Here is a 22,833-nt window from a genome sequence, read left to right as displayed (position 1 = left end):
GACCCTGCCTACCTGATCCGTCTCAATTGTAATGTTGCTCCACCACAGTGTCCCTTCATTTATTCATTTTGAATCATTACATTTCTGCAAACTGATTTTATAGAAAAGCAATGATATACAAAAGACTTGAAATGTGAGGTGTAAAAGTCACAATCACTCACAGGTGGACTGACTGAGTCGCCTTGTCTTCTCATCTCTTTCCCAACAAAGATGAGCGTTGTAGTAGACAGGACTCCTCATTTTCCGACTTGCCAAATGAAACTTTGTATATGATCCAGCAGCGGCTGCCACATGTAAACACGGTGGGGCAGGGCGGGGTGGGAGGGAGTAATTCGACAGACGACGGAATATGTATAATTAAATAAATAAATAATTCCTATTTTGTCGTCTGTCGACTCGCACGGCCCCGCCACGCCCTGCCACACCCCACCATGCTTACCTGTGTCGGCCGCAGCTGATATGAACACATATTACTCCATGAACATTCCTGGATTCCTGACACTCACTTACATCGAGGGCTCTGCAGATAGTAACTAACTGTCTTGCATTGCAGTCTGTGGTTTTAAGACAAAAGAATCTGAAAGAATGTGCTAAACTGAGATACATTTTGGGGAGGGGTTGAGCCCCAGTGCCCTAATTTAGAAGCTACCACTGGTTATCCATTGTGACCACTTACGGCAGAAGGTTTGGTCCCTCCAGTTGTTGACGTGTTGCAGACTGTTGGCACACTGACTGGAGTATTGTGACAGTGTAGAGCAGGCACAATTCGGCAAGCCTGGTGTGCTACAGTAGAACAAGTCTCTTTGGCACGGGCCAATGAAGTTTGCCTTTGGCACTGTGCAGGATAATGACACCAGGTCGAGCAGTTCCAAGCAGGTGGTGACCTGGAAGAGAGAGATTGAGTCATGGATTAAATCAGGACTTTTCGCTTGTATCACGAGAACACAAGATCTGGCCCATTCAGGTGGCCGCTAACCAGGTATGGATTTGTGGTTCTCCTACAACAGAGAACCAGATACAAAGTCAAGCACACATTAAACTATGGCCATGTCTTTTATGACCCACACAATGTTTGCCTTCATTGAAGAGGCATTATATGTTTATGCAGCTGTTCCTGGGCTAATCCATAAAAATGTATGTGAGGGCTCCATTAAGTCAAAAATAATGCTTTGGTGACTTCATTGTTGCAGCTCACATTTCTAGGAGATCAAATGTAAATGGTTCCTGTTAGGCTTTATGCTAAAATTCCAAACTTGAAATATTTGGTTGTGGTCAGTATACAATAACAGAGAATGAGCAGAATGATACTTACATATATGTCACTTGGCAGCATCATGGTTGTACCAGTCTGAAAGGGGCAGCTCACTCCTGGGTCATCTATCTGCTGACTCAAGGCATACTGGTATGGAAATACAAGATTCCCCCCTGCCGAAGAAAAAGGACAGTTAACTAGAAGATCCATGCAACTTTCCAGAAGGTACATGAGGCAGTGAAAGAACTGTGGCCATAGAGAAAAGTCTTCCTTAGTGCAACCTGGGATAGAACCTGTCTCCACATTAAGATACCACACACAATCTTTACAATAGAGCTATGTTCTGAAAGTAAAGGGCACTTCTCCCCTGGTGACCAGCGACTCATAGCTAGGCGTCAAGAATACTTCTCAGTATTGATAGTTAACTTGCCACTATTGATCTGGGGCTCACATCTAGCACTGTGGGACTAACCAAGCTCTCCTGATGCACTGCTTGTACTTAGTAGCAGCTGCTGATCCATTTTCCTGAACTTTGCCACAAGTGACATAAAGATAACCCTAACTAAGCACCAGCACCAAACTCATCACACAAGACCCTCCTTCACTCCAAGAATCCCCACACGGTTCTGCAAGAGTATCCAATGAAGGGCTTGGAGTTTCTCCGCTTCTTGGGATCTCATACAGCTACTGTGTTGCAATGTGGTTCATTATGCTTGCCTTTCTGTGAAGCTGCAGAAAAAATTCCTGACAAATCTTCATCAATGCTATTCACTGCGGCGTTTCCCACAGCAATGTCCCCTTTATCACCTCCCCACAATGGAAGCGATGTTGCCAGATCCAGTTCTTTTTATGGGTTGCCCATCTGATTTACAGGATTGAATGGCCACACAAAGTGGACTTTCACTTAAAGTACTGCCACCCCACCCCCAGATTGAATCAACATAAAACGTAGCCTACTATTGTGGTTTGAGGAGCTTGTACTGCATTTCCATGGCAGTCAAATCGAGACAAGCAGCATGCCCTGTGAAAACAGTAGTGATGAGTTATATGCTACAGCTCACCCAGATATTCCAGTACTTGCAGCAGCCACAGCACTGTTAATGCGTCAATATTTAGGCTTGCTACTTTTTCAATAACGATTTCAAGCAGTACATTGGTAATAGCCTAATACGCTCTGCTCCTTGCCTTCTGTATTCCTGTCCTTCTAGGGCCGGGTCCTAATCTCAGTGGATGATGCTGGCTCCCACCCCAGCAACTTGATAAGTCTGCTGTGATCTGAAACCAATTCAACTCCAAATCCTAACCAAATAGACCTTCAGGAAAAGATGCCACTGGAACACTGCAGGTAAATGAGCATGGACCAGTGGGATATACATAATAACGTAAGCAAATCTTGATGAAAACACTTGAGTCCCTCCCAGGAGCTTACCTTCTTCTTTAAACTCATCCAGGTGTACGCCGTTAAAGTTCCCGCACATCCCACAAGTTTCACCGGCATATTTTCTGTCTACGTCAACCTGTGGGTTTTCAAATGACTGTTAGGGCTCAAGAAAAGTAGACGTTTTATTCCTCTGTATACTCAGTATGTGCCTTGTAAGTCCTGACTGCATCCCTCTTTACTTTATTGCTTTTATTTTGCGTCCCAGTGAAATCAAATTTTGGAGACTCCACCCATTCTCAGAGCAATAATTTCTACCGGCCTTCAGTAAGAAGACAAATTGAGGCTCACCACTGGGCCATGTGATGCCCCCTTCTCCCTTTTCCCTACAGAGATCAAGATTCTACCCCACTACAGATGGAATACTCCATAGATGTCTCATCTCAAACAGAGAGTAACAATTTCCAGGAGTCTGGCCAACTGGCATGATTACCGCTGGCCCCACTACTTCTACTAGTTTCGTTGGAGAAGCTTCTCTCCACCATTTTTCTGCACTGTCCAATAGAATGAATTGTCCTTGGCTTTCCAGTTTACGCATTCGGAAAGCGTGCCGCCTGCACCCTGGTGGTACTTACAGAGAGGCCGTATTTATCCCAGAAGACAGACAATTCCAAGTCTTGCTGTTTGGCTATCAGGGCGGTTTGACTTCCGTATTTCATGATCTGGATCCCGTTGTAGCTGTAAGGGATCGTTATTTTCCTGGCAAACAAAACCAAAACGTGTTAGCAGCCGCAGTAGTAGCTGATGTTCCCCAGATTTCACCTGTGCATCAAATAGACATAACGCTGTGCATGTTGACAAGTTTCAAAGGTTAATCAATATAGCGCGATATTGAAGAGGAGCAGGCCTCCAAGGGGATTAATAGCAGAAATGTGTTGTCTTACTGTCATGATATTGTCTAAAAAATATACTTCCATTGGAGTTCATAATAGAAAATCTACAGCCCTTGGGGTAACATTCAGTAAATAATATTCAGGACATGATATGTATTGTCTATTGCCTACAGCAGACCGACCAGGGGGGAAATTGTCAGGGTCACAAAAATATTAATTCCAACGAAATGATTGATTGAAATAGGGTTACATATCATGCACAGCTTAGGGATGCCTGCTATGTGAGAGGCTGCCACAGAACTGCCTGTCTTCCAGAGGGCCAGGCGTGGGGAAATATCCCTGTTCACCTTTAGAGCATACCACCAGAGCCATTGACCACTGACCACTCTTTGCTTCTGCCACACTCTAAATCCATCAAAGAAAAAGCATCCTGTTGCTTAAAGGCGAGCACTCACTTGTTGTTGACAGTGATGCTCTTCCCTTGCACAACGATGTTGATTGGCCCAATCAGGACGGTGATGACCTTGATGGTCCCGTTCTCTGCATTTTGGTACTGCACATTGAAGATCTCCGGCGGCGTGTTCTGGCAGACCCTCACGAAGATGTAGTTGCAGGTCCCGCTGAAATAATATGTGTCCCGGTCCAGGGTGAGAATATTCCCGCTGCCCCAGGTCGAACAGCGAACTTTGTTCGGATCTACAGCTGGGCGAGATAACGAAACACAATATGGGTCAGTTTCTGCCAATGGAACACAATAATTGTATATGAAACTTCTTTTTTGACAATTTGTTTTAGCTTTTCACTGTTCTCAAATAACTAATTTCACGGTTTCATGATTCGAAAGTCCGTAATATTTTAGAATATGGACAACGGCTAATGGAAACCAGAAATATCACTTCGAGCTTCTACGTGTTTAGTGAATATTGTAAAATTCCCCTCTTCGTCATTACAAAAGACCTTACAAAAGTGGACAGACCTTCGGGTCTATCCCTTTATGCACATATATAATATAATCTTCTGGTTGGCTAGAAAGTCCCAGGATTTTAACAACACAACAAAGACTGCCACCGAAGCTAGGCAGGCTAGGTGCATGCTATCGAATTATTCACTCCAAGGAAAGCAGAGTATGTTTAATAGGATACTTACAAGAATGCAGCATACACATTTTAATCGGTTGTTAGGCAGAGTTAAAAAAATTCACAATGACAATATAGTCTTCTGTAAATTGTGTGAAACTTCTTTTGTTGTTAAAACGATTTCATGGTATTTACTCTTCATTTCAGACTTTTCATATCTCCCCCTGAAACATGTCTCTAGTTGTCTACCAATTACTGCTAACATGACACTAATACTTTGTGAAATCTACCTTTCTTGTGTGCTTAGGTGTGACTTCGTTTCGTTTTGGATGTGGGGTTTTGAGTCACTTAGATTTTTGGACTATGTTTTCTGTTTTATCAATTAACCTGGGCTCAAAGTCACTGAGTTGTCCAGCCTTGCAGCATGGGCCAAAGAAACTAGGTCAGACATATCATAACCAACTAGTAACACCGGGAGATTCAACAAAAAAGCCATGTTTTAAGCCCTTTCCTGAACGATAGTTCATCTGAGGTCACCCTCAGCGAGAGGGGTTAAACGCCAGGAATGAGCTCCGCTCTAGCTTTTCTGTATTCTCAGGATAGCTACCAGATAGTACTAGGTGGACTGACTAAGACTTAGAGAGGTGTACTGTTGCAACATCTGGCCTAAAATATGAGGGCAGTTATTGTTATACATTGTGAGCGCTATGCATAAGTCCGTAAACTTAATGAGGTTTTTATATAGGTAGCCAGTGCAGTTTAGGGATGTTGATGCCGACTGATGTCTAGGAATCTTTAACAGAAGAGCAACAGCTGGGTTTCGCACCACTTGCAATCTGTTTAGCACCAAATGTGAAGCTGCCAGGTCCAAAGTTGCTTAAATCTTTTGTATTTTGTTTTGGTCAAATTTTTAACAGTTCCATTTTTCCACATCTCAAGAGCAGATAAATTCTTTGTAAAAGCTATCCGGATTTAATTACTATCGTTCTGCGGGAGTGCTTACGCAGCGTCAACTGACGCTCGACGATACAAAGCAGTGTTTCTATTTACCTACCATTAAAAAGGCACATAAGCAAATACCAATATTGATCAGTGCTACGCGAATATGTGATATTTTGAAAGCATCTGCCTCATCTATGGCTTCTGATGTGGAGGCTAGATGTCAAATATATATGAGGGATTGGAAAGCTATGTGGCTCAGAAGAAGGGACTGCAACATATGCCCTTTTCAGGAAGCAAATTAATTGGGGATCAGTAAGAGGACCTTTCTTCAAAGAGTTTTCAAGAATCAGAAACATGCACAAGTGTTCAGGGCTCAGGTTAAAACAGAGACCCCTCAAGGAGCTGCAAGAAGAAAGAAACAACAGAAGTTTTTGTTTCAATTTTCAGACTGGGAAGAATGTCACTTCAACTTACTAGGGGAGGGCTCAGTGTTTAAGGCTTCCGTCTCCTCCCCTAAAAGGCCAGGAAACATTCCTGACTATTTTGAGCCCATGGTCGGAGGGAGACTTTCCTATTTTCTCCAGAAATGGGAAGAAAATGTTTCAAATGCCTGGGTTCTCCAAATAATAGAAAGACATTATGCTTTGGAGTTCGAGGAAGTCCCTTCAGACTCTGAAACATACCAGATGTCATACTCAAAAGATTAAATCAAGGCTCAAGCTTATCAGAACTGTTATTAAAGAAATGTGTCAGGTTCCGGAAGATCAGAAAGTAAAAGGTTTTTATTTGACTGTTTTCCTGGTCAAAAAATCTACAGGAAAATACAGATCTATCATCAATTTAGAGAAATTGAATTTATTTCTCAGGAAGAAACACTTCAGAGAATAATCCCCCTGGTATCCCTATGGGAATGAATGATGGCTCTAGACCTAAGAGATGCCTACTTGAACGTTCCGATTTTACCTCCTCATCACAGGTTTCTCAGATTTTGTGTTGAAGGTCAACATTGGCAGTTTCAAGTTCTTCCATTCGGTCTGACATTCCTGAGAGTTTTCATGAAAGTTCTAGCACCAATCGTGGCCAATTTGCACATCAGGGAGATTCTCATCCACCGTATCTGGACGATTGACTCATCCATTCTTCTATCAGAGACAGCCCTACTCTGTCAAACCTATCAGGTATGTCCCACTATCCATGCCCCTGCCTTATATTCTAACTCAAGGTGTAAGCAAATTGAGTTGGGAGTTCTCAATTCAGGGGAGATAGTTGAGGGAAGAAAGATCTAACTCCTCAAATTGGAAGGAAATGAAGACTATTCATCATGCTGTTCTACATTTTTCCAACATTCTACTGAATCGGGTGTCAGAGTAAGAATTGACAACACGGTCACCAAATCTTACATGAATAGACAGTCAAGCAAGGGATCCTGATACCTGACAGATATCGCCTTACAAATACTCAGTTGGGCAGATACTCATCTTTCATCAGCAACTTATATTCAAAATAGGGACAATGTTCAGGTAGAAAGGTCAAGAAAGGTTTTCCATTCTTCCCACGACTTCTGACTCGCTCCTTCCATTTTCAACCAAATATGTCACCGGTTTGGTACTCCTCAACTAGATCTCTTCACCAATACAGATACTACTCTTCTATCAACATTCCTGTCGAGATTTCAAGAGCAGGATTGTTGGAGAGTGGATGTTCTGACTTGTCAATGGCCTCCTGTCGTATTATTTTCTTTTCCTCCACTACCCAAACATTTAGGCAGATTTAGGAAGGAAAGCGTGGACCATGTCCAGGTAGTTCCTTTTTGACTAGGAATGGGGGTGGTTTCCCTCGTGGAGTATGCAAAGAGATATTTCCCGTACATTAAAGTCCCCTTTAGTTCCTCTTGATTGGATCAATGTAGAAGGATGAGACTGTCTGCATGGTTGTTGAGGTGAGGGGTTTGAAGAATTTAGGTCTTTCCTCTCCTGTAGCCACTTCTATCCAGCAGGCGTAAAGATTATCTACTAGAAAATATTATGTTCACAATTGGTCATCTTTTTCTACATGGTTTATAGAGAAATCCTTAAGTCCACTGATAGTGAATCTAGATGGATTCTTCAATTTATGGAGGAAGGCTTTGACAAGGGTTTAGCAGCTACTACTTTGAAAGTTCAGTGAGCCACAATAAAGGCAGCTAGGGCCGCTAGGGCTAGGGTGGTTGCTCCTAAAATATGCTTCAGTTGCAAGGTTACTGAAGGGTTTCTCTTTATTGATGTCAAATTTTAGATCTAGCTCTCCTTTCTGGGATCTTCTTCTGGTTCTAAAGGCGTTACGATTTCATCCCTTTGAGCCTTTGAAAGAGTATGGTTTTGAAACACCTTTCTTTGAAATTTTGGTTTTTTGGTGGCCATAACAGCAGCCCATAGACTGGGAGAGCTTGATTCTTGGTCAAGTAGACCCCTTCATTTAAGATTTTTTTCAGAAAAGTTAGTTCCTAAATTGGGGCACAGTGTTTGTCCTAAAGTACTACCTTCATTTCATACGGAACAAAAAAACAATTGTGTCTTCTTTTTGCCAGCATCTACTACTTTTGAAGAAGAAGCTCTTCATACTTTGGATGTTTTAGGGGCTTTCAAGATTTATCACAAAATGTCACACTGTGGTAAGTTGTTTGGTTTTTTGGTGTGTTTTGTTATGGACAAACAATATGTCAATCTTTTACCATGTAAGATAAAGGGTAGACCTGCCTGGGGAATGATTCAGCTACCTTCCGATAATCGTCATTACTCCAAATACCCTTTTTATTCTACCGATACTTATGACCCTCCCCCCGGTCTCCTTTTCACAACCTGGATTCCATTATACAGCTTCGGGATATATAAGAGGTGTGATGGGTCTAGCCCTCTTTTACTGCCATGATGGTAGGAGGGGCATGTGAGAGAGACAGTGCCTGACAAAGATCAGATACCTCATATTAGTACAAGACAAAGATTATTCGGAGTAATGTAGATTTCTGGTTAGTAATTTAATCATTAGAAATAGTGAGGTTTCTCTGTCTTCCTTTGTCAAACTTGGTTGTGGTGCCACAGGAAGAAACTACACTGAGAGATGCAGGTCACATCCACCATTATCCTATCATTTTGCTGTATTGGTCGTCTGCTTACCGCTGCTGCTGTCAGCTACACCATTTACAAGGTTGACATTATCTGTACATTGAGAGAGATGAGAAAAAGAGCGAGTCAAAATGCAAGCAGGGTGCAAATATGGTACATACATATGCCACTTGAATGCTAAAGGACATTTCTAATTTTTACACACTTTTATAAACACGATTTTTAGGATGTTTATATTACATTACAGAATTTGAAATAGCAGATAACTACAACAACTAGTTTGCTTTGATATCTTGAAGTAGATATGGTATTTAAAAGGTATAGGTATTTGTATTTCCTCGACCATTAAAAATGCTGTCATTCACCCAGGTGACTTCACCAAATCTTAACAATGTCATTTAAGAAATATCATGTCACTGGTTGATTCAACAGGAAACTAGGTGGGAGCAATTTAAGCTAGCAATATTGAATACTATATATTTTATTCATTGGCAAAATTGCAAGGTTTTGATTGTTTTTACTTTTCATAGTAACCCAGTTTGTGGTCAGTAATCTACTTTTTCAAAGAAGCCATGTTGTAGGGTAAAACCTAATTTCTGTGAAATTACGCACAGAGCATTTTATGAATATGGTATTTCATTTGCGATTTAATTTTTACAAATTTTAACATTTTTATTTTTTTAGCTGTCCCAAAATATGCCTTAACTAACATTTTTGTGTTGTTGAGTTGTACTTTTGTATAATAAATGTTGAACATATAATAGAATGAATTCATGCCAATCTGACAATGACGATATAACCAATATAGCCTGTTTGTACTGCTACACATTTGTTCCTTTGCCAGTAATCTTGCCTCATCAAACCATTTCTGTGGCAGTATTTATGATCCATCAAGGAGTTATTATAACACTGTTTAGACTTTCATCAAATATTCATACTATGTGTAATCATGCTACATCCATCAGTTGTTATCACAGTATCGAGTGAATTACAAAGTAAATTACATCGTTATTGGGTCAGTAATCAAGAACCCATTACATAGCTATTTCGCAAGTAATACAGAACCCATTACATAATTACAGTGCCATTAACCACTAGCTTCAATAATATGGAAACAGCTGACCACAGGTCTGTGTTTCTTCTTTTAAAAACCTAGACAATAAACATAACCCTGTTTTTCGTCTTTATTTATATGCATATGCCCATTTAAATGGAAATGTATTGGGCACGTTTATGATACATTACAAAATAATTTCAAACTGGAAAACATAAGCAATCTATATTTAATAACCCCCATTCCTGGATCATACAGTGAAGTCTCCTTTTATAGGAATAACATAGCTAGAAAAATGCAGGAACATCGGAAAAACAGTCTCTGGAATTTGTATGATCTGAGCATTGACACTCACCATCCCATATCTTGTAGTAGCTTGCAGGGTCTTCATTGTCAGCTGGAAGAGAAATAAAGATGTACTTGTTACACTATGTAATTCTGTTGATGTTTTGGCTGATCATCCGAATACCTATATAGCTCAATTCAGCATTTTGAACAGATTTTTTTCAGCAACAATACATATATAGTGCATTATTACACCAATTTTTATTTTGTAGATAAAGGGTATATGTTCAATGGCTGGGGTTTGCATACAGTGTCAATTTCAGCATCATGATGTACTGAGTGTGCTCTCCTTTTGTATGTAGTTGCATCTTCTCTGTCTATTAATAAATATGGGCTGATTCACAATTGAAGTTACACATGGAGAGCAAAGTATGCAATATCCGAGGAAAAGAATTCAGGTAGCGACACTGTCTCCCTGGGCTAGCTTGTGGAGACAAGTGTAGCCTACTGCGACCCAGACACTGTCTCCTCTACATGTGCAAGCTTGTGGAGACATGTGTAGTCTTTTGCGTCCCAGACACTGTCTCCTCTACCTGTGCTAGCTTGTGGAGACAAGTGTAGCCTGCCGCGTCCCAGACACTGTCTCCTCTACAAGTGCGAGCTTGTGGAGACAAGTGTAGCCTGCCGCGTCCCAGACACCGTCTCCTCTACAAGTGTGAGCTTGTGGATACAAGTGTAGCCTGCTGCATCCCAGACACTGTCTCCTCTACCTGTGCTAGCTTGTGGAGACATGCGTAGTCTGCCGCGTCCCAGACACTGTCTCCTCTACAAGTGCGAGCTTGTGGAGACAAGTGTAGCCTGCCGCGTCCCAGACACTGTCTCCTCTACAAGTGCGAGCTTGTGGAGACAAGTGTAGCCTGCCGCGTCCCAGACACTGTCTCCTCTACAAGTGCGAGCTTGTGGAGACAAGTGTAGCCTGCTGCGTCCCAGACACTGTCTCCTCTACAAGTGCGAGCTTGTGGAGACAAGTGTAGCCTGCCGCGTCCCAGACACTGTCTCCTCTACAAGTGCGAGCTTGTGGAGACAAGTGTAGCCTGCTGCGTCCCAGACACTGTCTCCTCTACCTGTGCTAGCTTGTGGAGACATGTGTAGTCTGCCGCATCCCAGACACTGTCTCCTCTACCTGTGCTAGCTTGTGGAGACATGTGTAGTCTGCCGTGTCCCAGACACTGTCTCCTCTACCTGTGCTAGCTTGTGGAGACATGTGTTGTCTGCCCGTCCCAGACACTGGCTCCTCTTTCTGTGCTAGCTTTTGGAGCTGTGTGCCTCTGACACTGCTGACTCCCGGATACTGGATCCTCCACCTGTGCTAGCTAGTGGAGCCATTTGTAGTCAGCAGCCTCTAGGACACTGGATCCTCTACCTGAGCTAGCTTTGGAGATGTGTGTAGTCTGACACTCTGTCGCCTCCCAGGCAATGGCTCCTCTTTCTGTGCTAGCTTGTGGAGCAGTGTGCCGTCTGACACTGCTGACTCCCGGATACTGGCTCCTCCACCTGTGCTAGCTAGTGGAGCCATTTGTAGTCAGCAGCCTCTAGGACACTGGCTCCTCTACCTGTGCTAGGTTATGGAGCCGTGGGCATTCTGACTTACTGCCGACTCCCGGACACTGGCTCCTCTAGCTGGGCTAGCTTGCACAGCCATGTATAGTCTGATGCTCTGCCAACTCCCAGGCACTGGCTCCTCTAGCTGGGCTAGCTTGCACAGCCACGTGTAGTCTGATGCTCTGCCATCTCCCAGGCAGTGGCTCATCTACCAGTGATATCTTTTGGAAGGGTGTGCAGTCTGACTCTATGCCGACTCCTAGACACTGTTTCCTCTCGCTGGGCTTGCTTATGGAGTTGTGTGTAGTCTTATTCTCTGTCGACTCCCAGACACTGGCTCCTCTAGCTGGGCTAGCTCGCGCAGCCATTTGTAGTCTGACCCTGCCGACTCCCGGACACTGGCTCCTCTAGCTGGGCTAGCTTGTGCAGCCATGTGTAGTCTGACGCTGCCAACTCCCAGGCACTGGCTCCTCTAGCTGGGCTTGCTTGTGCAACCATGTGTAGTCTGACTCCTGAATACTGGCTTCTCTAGCTGGGCTAGCTTATGGAGATGTGTGTAGTCTGACGCTGCCGACTCCCAGACACTGGCTCCTCTAGCTGGGCTTGCTTATGGAGCTGTGTGCAGTCTCACAGTGCTGAATCCCGGTCACTGGCTCCTCTAGCTGGGCTAGCTCGCGCAGCCATTTGTAGTCTGACCCTGCCGACTCCCGGACACTGGCTCCTCTAGCTGGGCTAGCTTGTGCAGCCATGTGTAGTCTGACGCTGCCAACTCCCAGGCACTGGCTCCTCTAGCTGGGCTAGCTTGTGCAACCATGTGTAGTCTGACTCCTGAATACTGGCTTCTCTAGCTGGGCTAGCTTATGGAGATGTGTGTAGTCTGACGCTGCCGACTCCTAGACACTGGCTCCTCTAGCTGGGCTTGCTTATGGAGCTGTGTGCAGTCTCACAGTGCTGAATCCCGGTCACTGGCTCCTCTAGCTGGGCTAGCTTGTGGAGCCGTGTGTAGTCTGACACTCTGCAAGCTCCTGGGTACTGACTCTTCTTTCTTCGCTAGCTTGCGAAGCCATGTGTAGTCTGCCGCAACCCGGACACTGTTTCCTCTACTTCTGCTAGCTTGTGGAGCTGTGTGTAGTCTGACTGACCCTTGTAAAACGCTCACTTATGGGCTAGCACACTACCGCAGGGCTCACTTGGGGATCAGAGGATATGATAGGCTGTGGCTGCCCGCCAGGGCCCAGCAGTACTGTTGCTAGCAGCACTAGGGCTAAGGGCAGTGGGATCTGTCTCCCACCATTTTCTGCTTGCACAGCTCCGTTCTTTGAGCAGCAGACTGGGTAGTTTGCACTGTGGATGCATGATTTCACGCGAGCTGCTACAAACTTTTACTAGATGCGTGTGTGAGAATGTGGCTCTCGATTTGCACAATTACATTTCCAGATAGGATGCAACCTTTTCCATGTAAGTAACCTGGGGCACGTGTTACTCTGACTCGTATATCTGAAAGTACGTCAGTGCTGACGTACAATCTGAGTCTGTCTGAGAGTCGTAATCACCCACTGCATGATCTGTGGCTAGGCCATGCCCTGTCTTTTTACAGTGGTGCGCTATTGAAAACCGCATTGCTCGAATGTCTGCATGCCACAACAAAGTAGCTTGACTATGCAGCCGTATCTCCCTGCCCTTATGTATATTTAGTCTACCTTTCTTCTGCTATGAAGCTACATTTTGACGACTCTAAGCCGTTGCCATATCCTCCTGAACCAGCAGATGTCACTGCTGCACGTTTGGATCACTGGTGATGCTGGCGCTGTAGCTCAAAAAACATGTTCACAAGAAGTGACTTTAAAGCAGTGCAAAATGTTGATATAGTATTTACTCTCCAGAATAAACGTTTTTGCACTGGAATATAGCACTAAAAGTAATGCAAAGAGTGCTTTGCGCTGCTTTGTGTTATTTTGTGTCATGAGGACATCTCATGGGTTGGACATGGATGTTCACACACAACAACTCATAGTTTTATGATCCAAAGCCCTTCTACCAACAGTGATAGACAGGGCCTTGCACCAAAAAAATATGTTTTCTCTACTCATGCGATAACAAGGAGAAATGTTTTTAGTTGTCTTAACTTTCCCACATTTCCTTTGTGCTGCACTATTCAGCACACATACAACATGAGAAGAGTTTTAAAGTATGTTTAAGCAAAGTATTTTGTCCCTGAAAGTACCTTTCAAACCAGTGCTAGACACCGCCCATTCACTTTTGGACTGCGGTGCAAGGTGTGCACGTGTTACTAAGCAACCTGTTTGTGCTCCCACACTGGGGAAGGGAGCAGCAGTGTCATATACTAATATGGCAATGCACTGTGTTGCATTTTTTCTTTTAGTAAATGTGCCCAAAAGAATAGGCATAACTTGGCTCATAATAGAGACTCAAGCGTATTAAAAAGGCACCCTTTCCCTCTCTCAAAACCCAGGACTTCTAGAACTCTGCCATTTTGTCTAGGACATCCATGATGTTGATGAAGCCAAATCTGACCGGCTCGGCCGATCTAACTTTTGGGCTATGCCCCCCCTCCCCTCCCCCACCTCCCCATCTTAGGCGGAAAGTATAACCTTTCTGTATGTCCGTGGAGCTGTCCCGCGCAGCTATAGAGGAGTTTGGCTCTGGTTCACCCCTTGGCCGTCACCTACCCAGCCGGACGTCGGACATTGTTTTTCCTTGTCTCCCTGTTGTGCCTCCTCCTCTTCCCTTCATTATTCTCCGTCTTCCTCCCCTATTCCTTCCCTCTCTCCCCTAATTCTTCTCTCCTGTTGCCTATTTTTTCCTCATGTTTATGCTATGCTTTTTTACTCATGTAATTCCTGTAACTACGCTCCAGTAACTGATGTAACTTTGTAACCATGCTTCTTCCTCATGTAAAGCGCTCTGATACCTCCGGGTCGAGCCAGCACTATGTAAAACCCCCAAAATAAATAAACCATATGTTGACCCTTATCTTGCACCCAAACCGGCCAAGTCATACAGTACCACTGTGTGCCACTCCTGTTGATGAAGAATAAATATCACACATTGCAGAGAAGGAAAGATGAAACCCCAAGCACTGAACGGTTTTTTAGCCTCTCTTTGCAGGCCTTCTGCAGCACGGATGGAAAGAGGAAAATGCCATCAGTGATTGTTTTTGTGCAGGAAGGTTTACCTTTCTGCACAAAAGCAATCACCCCCGCAACGCAGGCACCCTTGCAACATGACTCAAGCGTGCCTGCGCTGCCACATGGCAGCCAATTATTTGCCAGAGCAGGGGGAAGCACACAGCTGTATTGTATTGTTGTTAATATGATGCATCCCAGTGCTTTCAAAATGAGGCAGCTCAGCGCAGCAAAATGGCTCGCGGTACCGCACTGCGTCATTGTGTAGTAAATTAGGCCCATAGTCTCAAATAATGCTTAAAGACATTGCAAGGTACTCTGGAGATAATTTGCGTCGGCCCGGACTGGCCGTAGCGGACACCGGTGGGGGGCGGCCGAGCACTTTGCCAGGGCCGGTTTTGGTTCCCAGTTCGCCCTTTAGTGCGTGGCTTAATGCACACCCAGCTAAGGAATGGCGATTAGTGTTTCCTACAGACACGAAGTCAGAGCGATCCTTCTATGACATCTGCAAGGCAGGCCCTGCAGTCACCTTTGCACCGCATATATTGCAAGTGGGACACCGTATTTTCCTGGTACCATTCCCAGCTACAGTTTCAATTATATTTTTCTCACCTAAGAAAAGCTCAGAAAATAAAACATGGAACACAAACCTCCATGGGTCCTTACCAGACTGTTACCAATGTTATACAAAACCTGCTTATAACTGGACTTCTTAATGCAAACTCATTGCTGCTCTTGTAATCAGGCAGATACTTCCTGTCCTGTGTACTAAGTGCAGGCAGGTGCCCGTATTCTGGACTCAGGTTGTGTTAATGTGCGATGGTGCTGGTGGGGTCATGTAGAACAGGTGATTTGTCCCCATAAACCATCAACCGGTCTTTACTAAGCGTGGTGGTCTAGTTTACCCACCTGTCCCTGGGGGGCTGACTCTTCTACTTTTCCTCATCTCATGCCGCTGTCAGACTCAACACGCCCCCTTTGATGCCATCCTTGAATCCTCTGCTAGAGTACACGCAAACAGCCACACTTTGAGGTTCAGGGGCTATCTTCGGGAGTTGCTGCTGGCCATGGGCCTAAGCTTGGGCTTGAAGTCTGTGACAGTGCCCGCTCTGCACAAGACTTTAAGAGGCCTTGAATATTCCACAAGAACACTGCTACGTCCCACTATGGACATCCGATTCTCACCTGCGCTACTGAGTTTCAGTGGAACAGCCTAAGCCCCAGGCCATTGCTTTTGCTCCCAAATACCCACTGTCACACTTGCAAATGGTAGCGGATATGGCACTCTCACGCTTTTGCCGGGTGAGCTAGGGCCAGAAATGTGCTGTTACACCTGCCCACGATCTTATGGTTTGTGACCTACTACTGCCCAGTGCCTAATTTGAGCTGGAGGATTAAGGTGCTGGGGAGTGGCACTTATTTGTCATCACTGGCACTTATGACGGCTGCCACATGATGGTGCTATTTGTGTAATTTTAGAGATGAGCAGAGCAACAATTGTTTATTCATTCAATATGCATTAAAAACAACTAATACTTTTTGCCCAAGACATTCATATAGCTTTGGGGGCCTCAAACAGTCTGCATTGTCACACTTGTAGCAATGTTATGGTTAGTAGTTGTGTAGGTACTGTATTTGACAGCGCTGGCAGTGGCAATGGGTGATGCAAGCTGCTGTGACCGCCTAACGAGGGCCTTGGCACTTATTTTTTTCTTCAAATTAAGTACTGCTACTGCCCTTCAGTGTGTTCCTGCTCACCTTATCCTGCCACACCAATAGAGTCAACTTCCACCTCATCGTTCCAATTTTACCCAGCCACGGTCCCTGCAGGTAACAGCGGTAGGTCAGTGTAAGGGGGGATTTTGAGGGGCAATGCTGAGAGAAAATGTATTATTCATTTAATTTTCCCTCTGCATCATCCCTCGAAATCCCCCCTTACCTGGCCCCATCGCCTCACCGCTGTTACCTGTAGGGCCGGCTTTAGGGCAGGGCGACTGGTGCGGCCGCATTGGGCGCTGTCCTGTGGATGGGGCACTGTGACCCCAGGGGGGTGCTGTGTTTAGTAATATCTTATGATGGGAGAGATGAGGGGCACTTTTGCAGGTGGTAGTGAGAGAATCCAAGGAGGCGGTCATTGGACGTGGGGCGCCAAAACAGATTGTTGCATAGGGCGCCACCAGCTCTAAACCCGGCCCTGATTACCTGCACGGACCACGGCTGATTTTACCCTCCATCATCCCATTCTAGTGTCACTTTCCCCACCTGGTATCCACAGGTCACCTAGCTATTGACTGCTGCTGATAAAGTCCAGGACTTGCACCTTTCTCTTGTCCATGGCATTTACTTTAACATACCAGGACCTGTGCCTCCAGTTCTGCCCTCTGCATTCCAGCGTCCCGGAGCAATTGCTCTCCTCATCCCACCAAAACTCCATACGACTCTGAAGCCTTTGAACAAAGAGCTCACGACGTTTTGTTAAAGGAAAACTTGAAGGGTAGCATATTAAAGGTTCCTCTGGCCAGCAGGTTCCCAATGAGGCATGTGTTAACTCTGAGCAGAACAGTTCAGGCTAGGGCGTCCCTTCAGGTCTTGACTTTTGTGTCTCAGCCAATGCATTCTGGGTGTTGTAGTACTATTTAGCTACTGTTGAACTAATACGACCAACACCCCTGAAATCGATGATTTGTAGATGAAAAGTTCAGGACTAGAAACGGTGCCCGTAATGACCTGGAGTGAGCAGGTCACACGAGTTAAGTTAAACCACGAATTATACGATCGACAAAACGGTACAATACGGGGTTTTTCGGAAACAACGTGAAATTATCTCATCAGATGTGACCCGTCTTCTTAGACAGATGAAGGGTTTTGTCTCATTTATACATATTCAAATAAAATGACCATAAAGTGACTCAAGAGAAAACCTTAGCTGCCGCTGTTGGCCCATCAGATTCATAGTCTATCTAGACACGTACTTTTATTGTATGTCTAATTACAACTCCCTCTGCCCTCAGTGTGCTTCTTGTGTGGACGGGGTGCCTGCGAAGCTGTAGACAACCAAGCAGGCACCATTTCTTCAGGGTTCAGGCCATGTAGAAAATCCCACCCCATCATCCTTCATAATGCAGGGTATTTGAATCTTTTCATCAAAATCAAACGGGGGGGGTCGCTGCTCCATTATCGGGGGCACAGGGTTGCTTAGATGGCTAGATAGCTCGGTTCTACCATATCGAGGAGGAACTCTCAGATATTCAGTGAGTAAACTAGAACGCCGACCAAGGCTTTAACTCCAGCGAGTATGGACCTCTAACAGGCGGAGCATTTGGCTCTTTGTCTCGAGGGGGATTTATACCCCATGGTCACAGACATGTCCTAGAAGCAATAACACGTATGCTGCAAGAGCTAATTGGGCCCAGGATTACTCCCATCATGAGCATATGATTATTCACATTGGGCCAATCACACAGCTCTGCTGGAGGAGGGCTTTGAGGCACACATTATTGCTGGGTTTTCACCATGGTCCCATAACAGGTCCCCAGCAGACAACCTGCGGGTTGGAATGTAAGTCCTTAGCTAGCATGGTGTCCAAAGAGCACACATGGGCTTATTTTCCGTAAACTTTCTGGTCCACGAGTGTCCTTCCATAGACAAGGCAGTAAGTATACGGCAGCGATGTGAGTGCATGAGGTGCTCGGCAGTGTTTTCTGGTATATCAGTCACAATGGGATTTTCCTGCTTGTTCAGGGGTTTGATATGACCAGCCACCTGGTCAGCCAACAGGTTCAAGAGTATCCAGTGGGGGATGCGGAAGATAACCCAAGTTACATATCAAAGCACATTCAATGCAGCGGCATGCCTGGAAAGGCCAGTGCTTATACAGGCAAGTGTATTAGCTCTCTGGCGACTGCCATTTATAGGTACTCGGAGTGCGAGATTCGCAACAAAATGCCCCCATGGAGGAATATGCCCATCAGTCTGGGAGGGGTGCCAGAAAGACCGGAGTAGAAGTGAGGCGAATTGGATAGTGTGTGTCCTGGCGGCAAGTTGTCAGGCATGGGGACCTTTTTTATACTTTAGGCAGGCAGTCGGAGAAGGGCAATACTACTAAGACCTTAGAGCACCAAATGCAGCTCTGGTCGATTTCCTTGGTCACCATGAGAAGACTGACCCATATGATGACGTAGAGACCATTGATCCATTGTGCGGTCTAGTGCTGCTCAGAGCTGTGGCTTGGGCGGTCAGTCGGACCAAAGACCTCATTCTGGGCATCCTCTGGCTGCCACACAATTTTTTCCTGGGACAACAAATGGTTGACTCGGGTGTGCTGCACATGTACTGGTTGCTTTCCCAGGGTCTAGGGCGGCAGGGCATCTTGCTGGCCTTTAGGAGGTGACTTTTTTGTTCAGCTAATGCTCCAGCGCCACTTGGACAGTTGTTGGAGACCAGGTGTGCTGTCTTTGGGCATACTGTGTCCTTCACAGAGTTTCACTAACTAGTGGATGGCTTTAGTGTGCTGGGTGCACACTACTAGTTTTCTGGTATAGGGAAGCTCGACATTGTTCTAGTTTGGTCAGGTGAGTCTTGGTTCATCAAATGTTCTGGTGTCGCCTGGAATGCTGCTATGGCCACCGGTGGGACGAGGAATACATCCTGTATAAAGAAGAAGGTTCTGGGTTTACCCAGCTGTGGGGTTAATTCAGAGCTAGTTGAGGGGTAGCAATGTGCGCAGGGGTGCCCTCCCCAGGGCCATAGTCCTGTGAGCTGGCTTGTGGGGGGAAGTAGAGGTTGCCAATGACCTCCTCGCCTCGTGGTGGAATTTTAGCAGCAAACGGGGTTTACTCAAGACATTTTGACTGAATTACTGGACTGACCCACCCCTTGGCAGGATGTGTATTTGTGTCCGCACTGGGCTGGCAGGAGGGGGACTGATCTGCTGGTGGTCTTGGACCCTTCTGCCCTAACACCTGATACCTGGGTTTGAACATTTTGGGAGCTTTGCATGGTGGCAGGTACCCCAGCAGGGACGGTGCGCTATGTGGTTCCCTGGAGTATGTATTGGTATGGAACTATGGGCATTGCCCAACCCTCTGGTGATGGAAGGGATGCTGTCGTTAATGCATGCTTGCCAATAATCTCACTGATGCCCTTGGTGGAGGGCTTGGGTGATGTATAAAGAAAGGGGGCTTTCTGGCACCATGCATTCTGGAGACTTACACTGTAATGGCAAGTGGACACAATTGTTGTTTTGCTTATACTCTTTGAGCTGTTACTGATCCAGTGTCCTGTATTCATATAATCAATGTCTACTTAGCTATGAGTTGTTTTATTCCTGGCTGTGACTGTGTGAATAAAAGGCTACCATCATAGAAGTTGTCTATCTCCTTGGGAGGTTCCAGGGGGGAAGGTCAGGCACTTTCACATTGTGAGTGCACTAATAATAAGCCTCTCAGTGCACAGATGGGGAAAGAGGTAGGAAGTGAGATGTGGTTATGTAGTTGAATTGTATTGAAGAGCCTGTAATTTAATGCACAGTTGTGCATGGTCCTTTCTGTGCTGGGCTCTGTTTCCACCATTTTGCTTGAAAATTGTTCCTGGCTCCTTATTTCACGGCATCCACGGTTGCCACATAGTTTTCAATGATGAGGTGTACTCCGGTAACTATACTGCCATTGTCAGATTATTATTGGTGAAATGTGTCATTTGTTGTCAAAGCGAGCTCTCACGCTTTTGTCCACACTAAAGGCAATACAGTGCTATACGAATTTATGGAACATAACAAAGCCTAATATAACCAGAATTTACAGTGTTTGCTTGTTTCAGCCAAAACCTATAATCTGTGGGGTGACCTGACAATCACTTAGGAAGGATCTAATGTGATTTGTGCCCTCATTGACAAAGCTCCAGAACTTGATGGGCAAACTATTGGTCTGTTGGCCAACCTGTCATGAACAATAAGATGAGCCCTGTATAACAAGAAAAAAAAACACAAGAAGAAAAGATGCTGGAACCTGCCACGGAGGAGTGCATTGCACCTTTCCTACTGTCCAGTGGAACTGCTTTTCCATCACACATACAGGACTCCCTCCCCCTCCGCCCTCTTCCACCATTAGAGCAGTCTCTCTCTCTACCATGTTCACTTGTTCTTTGTCTGTCACTCTGTCTTAAATCCATTCTTATTCTCACTGTGGTGACTTCTCCCTCAATTTCCATCCATATCTCTTTTTTCTCTTTCGCTCCATCTCTCCCACCCACTGATACATGAACTATTTAATTTCCTCTACTCTCTCCATCTTTCGCGGTCTTTCTCTCTCTTCCACTCAACTGTTTTCTTTCTCACCCCCTACTCTTATTTTTTTTCTCCCTCCATCCTGCATCCCCATTTATGGCGACCACCTCTCATCAGGCCATTGAGGATACTGTATCCAGTCCTGAACTGTTCACCTAGAAATCAATGGTTTAGATAAATAGTCTAATTAGTTCAGTGGAAGCGAACAATACTAAACCCTCAGAATGCATTAGGTTATCGCATAAAAGTCGAGAAGTAGAGCCACTCTCCGTATTGACCTAGAAGGAGGCAGCCATCCTATCCCAATCTCAGGTGCATCTGATCCATGGTTCTCTCTTCCCAGCTCCTCTCGGTTCCCCACAACACAAACAAAACATTTTTCTTTCATTTCTGCACCTTCCCACACACGAAAGTCATATAGATCTCTCTTCTTTGTGTTAATCATTTTTCATTAAACAACTAAAATTAACTTTTTAGCAGTCTCCTCCCTCTCTCCTGCCATTAAACCCACCTGTAGTCCTAAAATCTGAGAGCATCCGTGGAGCCTCTGAAGTAGCTAGGCAAATGTAATTTGTACGAGGTGGTTAATGGTGGTTAATGTATCCTCTGTATCCCTCCCCCAATAATAAACAGCGCCACATTGCTCCCCTGCTAGAGCCATGCTATCTAAATGCCATTACATTCTCTATCAGTCTCTTATTTCCAGTGCTATTTTAGGGATTTTTGGAGCCCGGGGAAAGTCCCCTGTGCGGAAAACCTATTTAAAACCTATGACCCATTTGGAGCTCGATACAGTACTTAAATTCCAAACAATATTAAGCTATATGTTGAATGTTCAAAAACTGGGCACTCAGAAACAGTCGAAAGCTTAAAAGGCCCAGTTTGAACAAGCAAACATGAAACCCTCTTTTTGTAGTGCTTGGATCTAGATTATTTTCTGTCTTGCAGCAACAACATTCTACAAGCAATTCAACAGTTAGCCAGCCTTTTGCTTCAATTTTTGGGAAGAAAAAGCCAGGGTGACATGATGGTCGTTCAGTAGACTTGTGAAAAATATTACATTAAGACATATGCGCATCGTGCATGAAACTGATTCCAGATATCTGTAATGACAAAAATACCACCCTACTCTTTCTGCAACAAATACAAGCCCTGCTCTGAAGATTCTCATTGGGTGACATTTTAATATTTTCTCCCTCACCTCTTTCTATGTGTACATTTCTCAGGTTAGCCACTGTGCTCCGAATTGGTCAAATATCAGACCTTGGATACGGTGGCAGACAGGAGAAACACAAAGAGGTAAAACAGGAGTAGAGGGACACGGAGAATAGAGGTAGAGATAGAGATGAGGTTGAGAAATAGGGAGAGATAGATGTAAGTTAAAGAGAGAAAGGCGAGGCACCCAAAAAGATACTCAGAGTGGAGAAAGAGTATGAGATTTATAGAGAAAGAGAGGTAGACAGATAAGGAAGGCTTTACAGAAAGTTAGAGATGTAGATGGAGCTTGAGATAGGGAAAAGGAAATGTAGAGGTAGGCGCTGGCTACACTGAAGATTGAGGCAAAGAAACAGATAAGTAAAAAGACGTTAGGGAGAAGAAGTTGAGGCAGAAAGAGGCAGAAGTAGACAGGGAGATGAGGTTGCCAAAGAAGCATAGAAACATGCAAGTTAAAGAGAGAGTGGTGAGTTCCAAGGGCTGCACGGAAAGAGGTACACATTTTTTATTGTATGATTACCCAAAATCATTTACAAATACAATACTTGTTACGTCATAGATAAAAGCATTTGGTTGGTTAATAAGTCTGAAAAAATTGTAGGAGCA

General features: G+C 44.8%; 1 protein-coding gene across 1 annotated transcript in view; it reads right to left on the bottom strand.

Annotated features, from left to right (window-relative positions):
• Positions 1-22,833, bottom strand: part of LOC147664105 (mucin-6-like) — a 30,043-nt gene that overhangs the window by 3,329 nt on the left and 3,881 nt on the right. The window contains exons 2-8 of the mRNA XM_086949984.1: positions 10,052-10,093; positions 8,694-8,735; positions 3,979-4,225; positions 3,266-3,389; positions 2,682-2,769; positions 1,313-1,425; positions 677-884 (exon numbers count right to left, since the gene is read on the bottom strand). Coding sequence (XP_086806110.1) covers positions 677-884; positions 1,313-1,425; positions 2,682-2,769; positions 3,266-3,389; positions 3,979-4,225; positions 8,694-8,735; positions 10,052-10,093 — 864 coding nt within the window. The remainder of the gene's footprint in view (positions 1-676; positions 885-1,312; positions 1,426-2,681; positions 2,770-3,265; positions 3,390-3,978; positions 4,226-8,693; positions 8,736-10,051; positions 10,094-22,833) is intronic.

This window comes from Lissotriton vulgaris, unplaced genomic scaffold (assembly GCF_964263255.1).
Source record: "Lissotriton vulgaris unplaced genomic scaffold, aLisVul1.2 SCAFFOLD_1015, whole genome shotgun sequence".
Taxonomy (NCBI): domain Eukaryota; kingdom Metazoa; phylum Chordata; class Amphibia; order Caudata; family Salamandridae; genus Lissotriton; species Lissotriton vulgaris.
Note: the sequence above shows the minus strand (reverse complement) of the source record. Positions and strands in the feature narration are given on the sequence as shown.